The sequence below is a fragment of the Rhincodon typus genome, chromosome 10, assembly GCF_021869965.1.
Source record: "Rhincodon typus isolate 14 chromosome 10, sRhiTyp1.1, whole genome shotgun sequence".
Taxonomy (NCBI): domain Eukaryota; kingdom Metazoa; phylum Chordata; class Chondrichthyes; order Orectolobiformes; family Rhincodontidae; genus Rhincodon; species Rhincodon typus.
In genome coordinates this window covers 79,707,739-79,718,799 of record NC_063341.1, presented here as the reverse complement: position 1 = coordinate 79,718,799, position 11,061 = coordinate 79,707,739, and the positions used below count along the sequence as shown (strand labels likewise).

The 11,061-nt window shown below is 45.3% G+C and overlaps 1 protein-coding gene across 1 annotated transcript in view; it reads right to left on the bottom strand.

Moving 5' to 3' along the window:
* Positions 1-5,048: 5,048 nt before the first annotated feature.
* The window catches only part of tnni3k (TNNI3 interacting kinase), a gene marked incomplete at its 5' end in the record, with an annotated part of 94,328 nt that continues 88,315 nt past the window's right edge, over positions 5,049-11,061 (bottom strand). The window contains 2 exons of the mRNA XM_048601573.1: positions 5,049-5,163; positions 5,368-5,450. Coding sequence (XP_048457530.1) covers positions 5,090-5,163; positions 5,368-5,450 — 157 coding nt within the window. The remainder of the gene's footprint in view (positions 5,164-5,367; positions 5,451-11,061) is intronic.

Genomic DNA, 11,061 nt, shown 5'->3' with positions numbered 1-11,061 from the left:
TTACAGATGGAGGGAGGGGTGTAGGGCTGGAGGAGGTTACAGATGGATGGAAGAGTGTAGGGGATAGGGGAGAGGCATTGGGACAGAAATAATGAGCAGCAGAGGGTTGAATGATTGATGTTTCTGGAGTGGGGGAGGTGGGAGGTGGAGGATAAACCTAGAAAACCGCAGAATCATCATTGAGTGTTGGACAAGGCAAAGACATTGATGATGGTTTCAGCAGCTGGCAAGCTGGGGTAGGGAGGGGCCTGGTGATGGTATGGGTGTGGATAACATTCCAATCATCCTGTGTCTACACGGAACAAACAGAGGGGTGTGCTGACTGATGAGTTCATTCGTGATTTACCGAATGTGTAGGATGGGCTCGGAGACACTGCTTCCTGCTGTAGTCTGGGCTGCACACTCGGATCATTTCTGCCTCAGCTAATGGTTTGGAACCGTGAAGGCATAAGGAGGCATTTCCTCACAACAACAACAGGATGAAAATGAGCGATGGAGTCGAGCCTATTTCAGGGACCATCAGTGTGAGCTTCACAGGGAGAAAGAACAGCTTTGCTTCCACCCAGTGAAAATCCCAATGCCTCCTCCTTTGGTGTTAACCCAGTGGTGATCAGGAATATGAGAACCACATTTGTGTGGCATGTGTCTGGTCCCAATTCCCAGGCACTTGGTCCCTGATGGAGGGAAGTAGAGGACGCCCTTTCCCTACCAGGCTGCTCCTGCTATCAGTGAGTGGCAGGGTGTCAGACTGGAGTTACATATATTATGAGGTCCCTGGGGATCAGTGCTAGGTGTACTGCATTTACCAAGATTTATCAATGACCTACACTTGGGCACAACCTCACTGTTTGTAAGTAAGACCCAACTTGGAAAGATTACAAACTGTGAGGAGGACAGTGAGAGGCTTCAAGAGGACACAGGCACAGGCTGGTGGGACAGGAGACATTTAAAGCAGAGAATTATGAAAATTGTCCATTTTGTTTGGAAGAACAAGCAGCACCAATATCAGATAGTGGGTATCACTCTACAGGAGGTGTAGGGGCAGAGGGCACCTGGCAATAGATGCATGCAAATTATTGAAAGTGACAGAACAGGTTGAGAAACTGATTAAAATGGTATTCAGGATCCAGGGCTTTGGTAAATACAGACAGTGAGTACAAGCACAATGAGGTGATGATGATAAACCACTGGATCATCCTCAACTGGAGGACTCAGTCCAGTTCTGGGCATCACACTTTAGGAAGGATGTGAAGGCAGAGAAGATACAGAAAAGATTCACAAGAACAGTCCCAGAGATGAGTGACACTGATTAACGTTAACTGGGATAGACATAGTGTAAGACATTTAGAGGGAGCAGAATTCTTAAAGTGCATCCATGGTGTTTCAGTGGTTAGCACTGCTACCTCACAGCGCCAGGGACCCAGGTTCGATTCCACCCTCAGGTGACTGTCTGTGTGGAGTTTGCACATTCTCCCCGTGTCGGCGTGGGTTTCCTCTGGGTGCTCTGGTTCCCTCCCACAGTCCAAAGATGTGCAGATTAGGGTGGATTGGTCATGGAAGTGCAGGTTTACAGGGATAGGGTAGCAGGGTGTGGGTCTCGGTGGGATGCTCTTTGAAGGGTCAGTGGACCAAATGGCCTGCTTCCACACTGGAGGGTTTCTATGAGAACTTTTTAAACCACTACAAAAAAGACCCTGGATTTAATTTTAGTAACAAAGCTGGTAAGTGGTTGAAGCATCAGTGGGGAGGTGTTTTGTAGACCAGGATCATAACTCTGTTAGAGTCAAGTTTTTTCTGGAAAAGGATAATGATGGAAAGGTTGTCAACTGGGGAAAGGCTGATTTTAACAAGATCAGACATCATTTGGTCAGAGTGGACTGGGAACAGATACTTTCAGGTAAATGTGTCTCCGAACATTGGGATGCATTCAAGACAGAATGAGGAAGAATGCAGGACTGACATGTTCCAATAAAGAAAACCGGTGGGAGCAGCCAGTCTTGTGGAGCCTAAAGATCAAAAGAAAAAGGAGATGTTTATGGCAGACACCAAGAGCTCAAACCAGCAGAAGCAGTAGAGGAGTATAGATTGTGCAAAAGAGAATTTAAAATGATTAGGAGACCTAAAAGGGGAAATGAAACAATACTAGCAGCTAGAATAAAGGAAAATCCTAAACTGTTTTACGGTACATTAAGGGTAAAAGGATAGCAAGGGAAAGCATAAGGCCTATTAAAGCCCACAGCAGTAATTTGCTTGTGGAACCAAAGGGTGTAGATAGGGTTTTACATGAATATCTTGGGACACTATTCACAAGTGAGAGGGAAGATATGGATATAGAAAGCAGGGAGAACGAATGTGATAGAATTATCAAAAACAGCAGTCAGAGAGAAGGTTCTAAGTGGACTGGCAGGCTTAAGAGTAGACAAATCCCGAGGGACAGGTGAAACTCCAGGCTGTGGAGTGAAGTAAGGGAGGAAATAGTAGGGGTGCTTACAAAAAAGTTTTGATTCCTGTCTGGCCACAGGAGAGTTGCCAGAGGTAATGTGGTACCATTATTTAAGAAGGGAGCAAGGGATAAACCAGGAAGCTACAGGCCAGTCAGTCAACCTTAGTGTTGGGGAAACTATTGGAAGCAATTCTGAGGGACAGAATTAATCAGTATTTAGCTAATCTTTCTAATCAACCTGTTCAGAGATAATTATTACACATATCTGAAGCAGGTGGGCCTTGAACCCAAGGCTCTCAGTTCAGGGGTAGGGATACTACCAGTGCATCACAAGATAGTCCCATTAATCTGTATTTAGAGAGGCAGGAATTAATCGAGTGGTTAACATGGTTTTGTTAAGGGGTGGTCATGTGAAAACAACTTGAGCAAATTTTTCAAAGAGGTGATCAGGTGTGTAGATGAAGGCAATGTTTTTGATGTTGTCTATTGAACTTCAGTAAGGCTTTTGACAAGGTCCCACATGGGAGACTGATAGCAAAGAGCCCATGGGATCTTTTTTTTTTCTGATGAAGGGTCTAGGCCCGAAACATCAGCCTCTCTGCTCCTATGATGCTGCTTGGCCTGCTGTGTTCATTCAGCCCTGCACCTTGTTGTCATGGGATCTAAGGGTTTTTTTTTACATTCACTCACAGAATGTAGATATCACTGGCCAGGCCAGTATATATTACCCATCTCTAATTGCCCAGAGGGTAGTTGAGAGTCGAGCACATTGCTCTGGGTCTGGAGTCACATGTAGGTAAGGAGGTCAGGTTTCCAAAATGGATCCACCTTTGGCTGAGGATGATGGCGAAGGGGTGTTTTACCAACTGGGAACCTGTATCCAGTGGAGTTCTGCAGGGGTCAGTGTTAGGACCCTTCCCATTTGTGGTTATATAAATGATTTAGGCTTGAATGTAGGCGGGTTGACCGTAAGGTTGCAAATGATACCAAAATTGATGTGATGTCAGATAGTGAGGAGGATAGCCTTAGGCTACAGGAGGATATAAATGGGCTGATTAGTGGCAAACAGAATTCAATCCAGATGAATGTGAGGTGATGTGCCTGGGCAGGGCAAACAAGGCAAGGGAGTACATATGAACAGTAAGACCCTGGGAAGTACTGAGGATCAGAGGAACCTTGGTGAGCATATCCACAAGTCCCTTGATGTGACAGGGCAGGAAGATAGTGATTAAGAAGGCATATGGGATACATGCCTTAATGAGCCAAGACGTAGAGTTTAAGAGCAAGGAGTCCATGCTGGAACTGTTGGTTAGGCCACAGCTAGAGTATTGAGTGCAGTTCTGGAATCCACATTATAGGAGGGATGTGATATTTACCAGGATGTTGCCTGGGCTGAAGAGTTTCAGTTATGGCGAGGGATTGGAGAGACTGGGATTGTTTCCCTTAGAGCAGAGGAGACTGAGAGGGGACTGATTAAAATGTAGAAAATGGAAGGGCATAGACAGGGTAGGCAGGAAGACATTGTTCCTCTTGATGGAGGGATCAGTGATCACGGAGCATTGATTTGAGGTAAGGGGCAGCAGGTTTACAGGGAATATAAGAAAAAATGTTTTCAGGCAGCGAGTGGCAGGAATCTGGAGCTCCCTTCCTGTAAGTGTAGCAGAGACAGAAACCCTCATCACATGGAAGAAATATTTAGATGTGCACTCGAGAAGCAAGGCATATAAGGCTATGGGCCCAGAGCTGGAAAATGGGATTAGAATGGTGAGATAACAAGGTGTAGAGCTGGATGAACACAGCAGGCCAAGCAGCATCATAGGAGCAGGAAGGCTGACGTTTCGGGCCTAGACCCTTCATCATGATAATTGTTTTTGACTGGCATGGGCATAATGGGCTCTTTTTGGTGCTGGAGATCTATGTGGGTGTAGAAAAGCATTTATGGATGAACAAATGTGAGCAATTATAAAGGTAGGGACCACCAAATCAATTCGGGAATTCAGGAGAAGCTTCTTCACCCAGAGAGTGGAAGAATGTGGGACTCTATTCCACAGGGAATGGGGGGTGGGAAATGTGGGACTCTATTCCACAGGGAGTGGGGGGGGAAATGTGGGACTCTATTCCACAGGGAGTGGGGGGGGAAATGTGGGACTCTATTCCACAGGGGTTGGGGGGGAAATGTGGGACTCACTCCCACAGAGAATGGGGGGATTGTGGGACTCTACTCCACAGGGAGGGGGTAATGTGGGGCTCACTCCCACAGTGAGTGGGGGAATGTGGGGCTCACTCCCACAGGGAGTGGGGGGTAATGTGGGACTGGGGGGAAATATTGTTGGTATTTGATAAATGTAGATGCAGAATAAACACGGGAGGTAGGGAGAAACAAAAGGCCATGGTGACTGGGTGAGATGAAGAGGGGCAGGGAGGAGGTCCAGGTAGACCAGTAATAATTGTTGCAATAAAGTTTCATTGCTCTATGTTCTGTGTTATGCTATATTATGGAGTGTGAAAGTTGTATAACAGTAACATTGTGGTAATTTGGATGCCAGAATGGAGACTGAAACACTCAGTGATGCTAATTTCCTGCTGCTCCTTCTCTGTCTTCTTCTCCAGCTCTCCCCTCACTTTCCCGGGAATTCCTCTGGGGATTCAGGAACTATCTTCAAAGCTGCCACTGCTGCAGGAATTGTAGCGCATGGTGCTGAGAGGATCAGAAACGTAGCCTGCAACAAAAGGAAAGAATGGGTTTCAATTGCACTCCGCTAATGTAGAGTCATCATGTTTCAGAGGGCACTTGAACCTCTGTCTTTCAGGTATAGAGAGGAGCCAGCTGGTGCTGTTACTGTATTATTACCACTCTCGTACCAATCGAAGCCACAAATAACAGAAATGAACAATGCCAGAAGTTGGGAGTCACTGCCACTTACCATTTGCATCCATTGGTGGGTATTGCAGATTCTTCCTTAAATCCTCCAATGGAAATCCCTGGGAAGATCGGCGGTCATTGCCACTGCGAACAAAAATAATTATGGCATTGCATCAAATTTTTAAATGTTTATTCCTGAGCTTTGAACATCACTGTCCAGCACAGCATTCATTGCCCATCCCTAATTGCCCTTGGTTATAGTGAACATCTTGAACTTTGGCACTCCATGTTATTTGGTGCTTCCACAAACTCAAACTTGCAGCAGAGGTAGAGATCATGTGATTGTGGCAACCCAGTCAGTACACTAGGTACGAATATATTTGTCCAAAAACCCTCCTTTTCATCAAACCAAAACAAAGAAAATTGCATTTTCCTTTATTATTCATTCCTGTGATGTGGGTGGCAAAGGCTGGGCCACCATTTGCAGTTTGGAATCAATTACATTTCTGTGGGTCTGGAGTCACATGTAGGCCAGAACAGGTAAAAATGGCAGATTTCCCTCCCTAAAAGACATTAGTGACAGTTGACATGGTCACCATCGGGTAGCTTTTTATTCCAGATTTTTATTGAATTGAAATTTTGCCATTTACCATCTTTCAAAACTATCCAGTGTTTGGAGTCATACTTGACACATAGGAAAATGGTCGGGATTGCTGGAGGTCGGTCATTTCAACTCCAGGACATCACTGCAGGAGTTCCTCAGGGTTGTGTCCTCGGCCCAAACATCTTCAGCTGTTTCATCAATGACCTACCCTCCATCATAAGGTCAAAGTGGGGACTTTCACCAATGATTACACAATGTTCAGCACCATTCACGATTCCTCAGATACTGAAGTAAACCATGTCTAAGATTTGGACAATATCCAGGCTTGGGCTGATAAGTGACAAGTAACATTCATGCCAAATAATTGCTAAGCTATGACTATCTATAACTAGACACAATCCAACCTCTGCCCCCTCAACATTTGATGGTGTTACCATCACTGAATCCCTCACCATCAACATCCTTGGAGTTACCATTCAACTGAACTCACCATAGAAACACTATGGCTACAAGAACAGGTAAGAGGCTAGGAATACTGCAGTGAGAAACTTATCTCCTGACTCCCCAAAGCCTGTCCACCATCTACAAGGCACAAGTCAGGACTGTGATGGAATACACCCCACTTACCCGGCTGGGTGCAGTCCCAATAACACTCAAGAAACTTGACACCATCCAGGACAAAGCAGTCCACTTTATTGGAACACATCCACAAACATCCACTCCCTCCACCACCGACGCTTAGTAACAACAAATCTTAAGAAGCACCCTCCAATAATTTGCTTTGACGTCAGGCCAGGTTCAAAGAATGGAGCTGTTTATTTCATATGAACACCCAAGTTGTGCACAATTGCCTTACAAAGCCAGGTTGTAAAGTGTATCACATTGAACCTTATAATTTAAATGGTCTTTAGAAATATTGGCATTGTGTGTAAAAGCAAAGAATTTGTTGCTGGACTTATATAACAGATTTCAACAATAATGTGACTCCAGGCATCAGAAAAATGTGAAAGCTTTGTACAGACTTAATAAGAACTTTTCAAGAAGGCTTCAAAGACGAGGGATTACTAAGAAGCTGGGGTTGCTCTCTGAGGAGATTTCATGGAGGGTATTTCATAGCTGTGTATAAAATTATGAAGAGTTTAGATATGATTATTCAAAATTGCAGTGGCTGAAGGATCGATAATCAGATGGGCCTGGTTTAACTTCTTAGGTTGATTGGTAAAGAAGCAGATCCAACCTGAGCTAAGAACGTACAAACAGGTTTGGAAATGGAAAATACTCCCTCACTGATCGTAAGGTGAATACAGAATCAAACTAATGGTCAGAAAGAAGTTGAATAATTATTTGAGGATAAAGAAAAAGGGGAAAGAATGGATTGGGGTTTAGGAGTGACTGGATTTCTCTTGAAAAGACTTGGTGCAGACACAACGGGCTGAATGGCCTAACTGTGCCATACTTTAATACTGTATGATGTTCAATGTCATCATTAGTGCAGAATCACCCACCATTGATATCCTGGGGGACACTATTGACTAGAAACTCAACTGGTCTCAGCACATAAACACAGTGGCCACGAGAGCAGGTCAGAGACTGGAGACATGTCTGGGAATCAGGCACTTCAGTGATTGTGGAGAGACTGGAGAAGCTGGGAATTTTCTCCTTGGAGCAGAGAAAGTTAAACAGAGATTAAATCGAAGTGTTCAAAATGATGAAGGATGTAGTCTGAGTATATAAGAAGACTCCTCTGGAGTCAATAATCAGAGGAGATAGAACCAGCTGCTTTATCAATTACCTTCCCTCCATCAGAAGGTCAGAAGTGAGGGTCTGTTTCCATGCAGTATGGCTCTATGACTCTAAGTGGGGATATTCGCCAAAGATTGCACAATGTTCAGTACCATTTATGTCTCCTCAGATACTGAAGCAGCCCATGTTCACATGCAGCAAGAACAGAATAATAATTAGACTTGGGCTGACAAGTGGTAAGTAACATTCATGCCTCATAAATGCCAGGCTACGACCATCTCTATCCGATAAGAGACAATCTAATCACCACCTTTTGACATTCAACAGAGTCACAGCCATTGAATTCCTCACCGTCCTGGCAGTTACTGCTGACCAGGAGCTCGACTGGACTCACCACATAAATCCTGTGGCTACAAGTTCTGAGGAAGGGTCACTGAACCAGAAACATTAACTCTGCTTTTTCTCCACAGATGCTGCCAGACCTGCTGAGTTTTCCTAGCAATTTCTGTTGTTGTTTCTGTGGCTGCAAGAGTAGGTCAGAGGTTACCAATCCTGCAGTGAGTTATTCTCCCCCTGACTCCCGAAAGCCTGTCCACCATCGACAATGTGGAGCTGCCGGTGTTGGGCTGGGGTGGACAAGGCCATAAGTCACATGACACCAGGTTATAGTCCAACAGGTTTATTTAAAATCACAAGCTTTTGGAGTGCTGCCCCTTTGTCAGGTGTCACTTCACTTGACAAAGGGGCTGCACTCTGAAAGCTTGTGATTTTAAATAAACTTGTTGGACTATAACCTCGTGTCATGTGACTTCTGGCCTTGTCCACCACCGACAAGGCACAAGTGAGGAGTGTGATGTGTGACAATGCTGTCATTTTAAAAGGTTATTTTGTCCTTTTTTTTTGAAAAGAGGTTATAAGGCAGAGGTAACAAAATGGCTACTTGAAGATGACTTAAGTAAACAACTTGTGAGGCTTTTAGGTTTTTAATCAAAAGTTAGAACAATAGAAGCAGCCTGAATGGGTGTGGCTAGCTCTCACAGAACCAGATATTTGGATTTTGGTTTTTTCAGTAACATCAGAAGCTGTTTGGGGTCTCAAAAGAGTTCGAAGCTTCAGTGAATGTCTCCTGCCTGCTACAGTCTCTGAATTTTCTCTTGATGTTTCTTCCTCCTGGATTTGAGAACTGCATGTGAGAATCTCTGTCTGAATTTGTCTTTTTGGCAAGGGGTGTGTTTATGGGATGGTACTATATTGGAATAGTTAATTAGTAATAGTTACTATATTGTTTATTTGATTATATTTACCAATAGTTAAGTTATCTAAATTCCTTTTTCTTTTGGTTGTATTTTAACCAAAGTTGTTTAAATTATATTTTGCTTAACATCGAGTAGCTTGACCAGTCGCATCACATCTGGAACATGTACTTCACATCTACCTGTAAAATAAGAAAAAGTTAGGGTGTGAGCTACTTTCTTAAAATATTTTGAGGGGGTCTGGTCTGGTCCAAAACAGACGGAATACTCCCCACTTGTCTGGATGGATGCATCTCCAACACTCAAGAAGCTTGACACCCTCCAGGACAAAGCAGCCCATTTAATTAGCACCACATTCACAAACACCCACTCTCTCCACCACTGGCACTCAGTAGCAGCAGTGTGTACCATCTACAAGATGCACTGCGGTATGACAAGGCTACATTCGTAATTTATTAATGAATCTGCTTTAGCTTCAAGACCATAACATCTCACTGCGTAAAACAAATTCTCTGTGATGTCTCCTCCGGTTTCTTAAATGCTTGTCCTCTGATTACAAACAAATTTGTCAGCATAAAATAAAAAATAAAGCTCAGCCTTGATCATGAAGTAAAGAAACCAGAAATGATTTTAAGACATTGATTATGAAGTTTGCTCTCAGTTTATCTGGAAGCCAGCAGGAGCTGGCTATGTTGAAAGGGAAACCTGAGCCCTGTTAATTGAGCCAGGTGCCTCTTTGTGAAACCTAAATGCTGATTTCTACATATCCATTTCTACAGGCTCACATTCTGTCTGTGATACAGCAATGGGAATTACTGTATTCCTTCATAGAAGCTTTTCAAGGAGCCGGATCAGGAGTGACTTCCTTTAGGACAGGTACGCTTTCTGTTGTGATATTTGCTTGTACTCTGTACGACAAATGAAATCAATCTCTCCCACATTCCAACAGGAATCTTCAAACTCTCATGAATTTGATGAGAGACAAATGAAATCTCATTTCTCTGTTTGAAAGCTGTTTTTGAATCTGTTTCAGGCAGAGTGTTCCAGATCACAACAGTCAATGTCTGCAAATTAACTACTTTACTGAGAAACACAAAATCCTATCTCCTACTTTGGTTTTGCTCTGCTGATTAGCCACCTTTATTGTACTCAACTCCCCCCAGACTTGCTCACCTCTCTCACCTGCTCCTCTCCCTGACGTTTGCTGGGCTATAGGTTCTGGGGCTAGGGAGAATCTACTGACAAACCCTGATCCCCGTGATCTTGGAAAACGTTGTGATACAGCGGAAATGGTGTTGAGAATAGTGAGACGGTGATGTGACCTTTCAGGAGCTATCCGTGTGCAAGAGGCTGTGAGAAAAGGCTGGAATTAACTTGTGCCGGTGAGACATGCCCTGACAGTTAATAACAGGACATTGATTGGGCAACAAATACTGACCCAGCCAATGACACCCTCATCCCATGAATTAATTTTAAAAAATGGTTGCAGAACCTTGCCGAATCTGAGAGCGATTGCTCTGAGATCAGGGCAAACATTGCAGGCCTCACCCCCAGCAGCAGGGACACATGCAGCATGGAGCACTGAGGCACAAGCCCTGAGACAGAACAAACCAGAAGCTTCACCTCCAGCCTCCCTCAACTCCTCCACCCTCACCAACCCCTTCTACCCTCCCCTAACCTTCTCCACCCTCCCCCAGTCCTGGGTCTCCCCGGAGCTGGGGCTGGGGCTGGGTCTGGGATGGTGCTTGGGGCTGGGACCTGGGATTTGTGCTCAGGCCTAGGGCCTGGGTATGGGTCTAGGGGTTGGTGCTGGGGCCTGGGGCCTGGGGCCTGGGTCTGGGTCTGGGGTTTGGTGCTGGGGCCTGGGGCCTGGGTCTGGGTCTGGGGTTTTGTGCTGGGGCCTGGGGTCTGGGTCTGGGGGTGGGTGCTGGGGCCTGGGGCCTGGGTCTGGGTCTGGGGTTTGGTGCTGGGGCCTGGGGTCTGGGTCTGGGGCTTGGTGCTGGGGCCTGGGGCTGGGTCTGGGATGGTGCCTGGGGCTGGGACCTGGGATTTGTGCTCAGGCCTAGGGCCTGGGTATGGGTCTGGGGGTTGGTGCTGGGGCCTCGGTATGGGTCTGGGGGTTGGTGCTGGGGCCTGGGGCCTGGGTCTGGGTCTG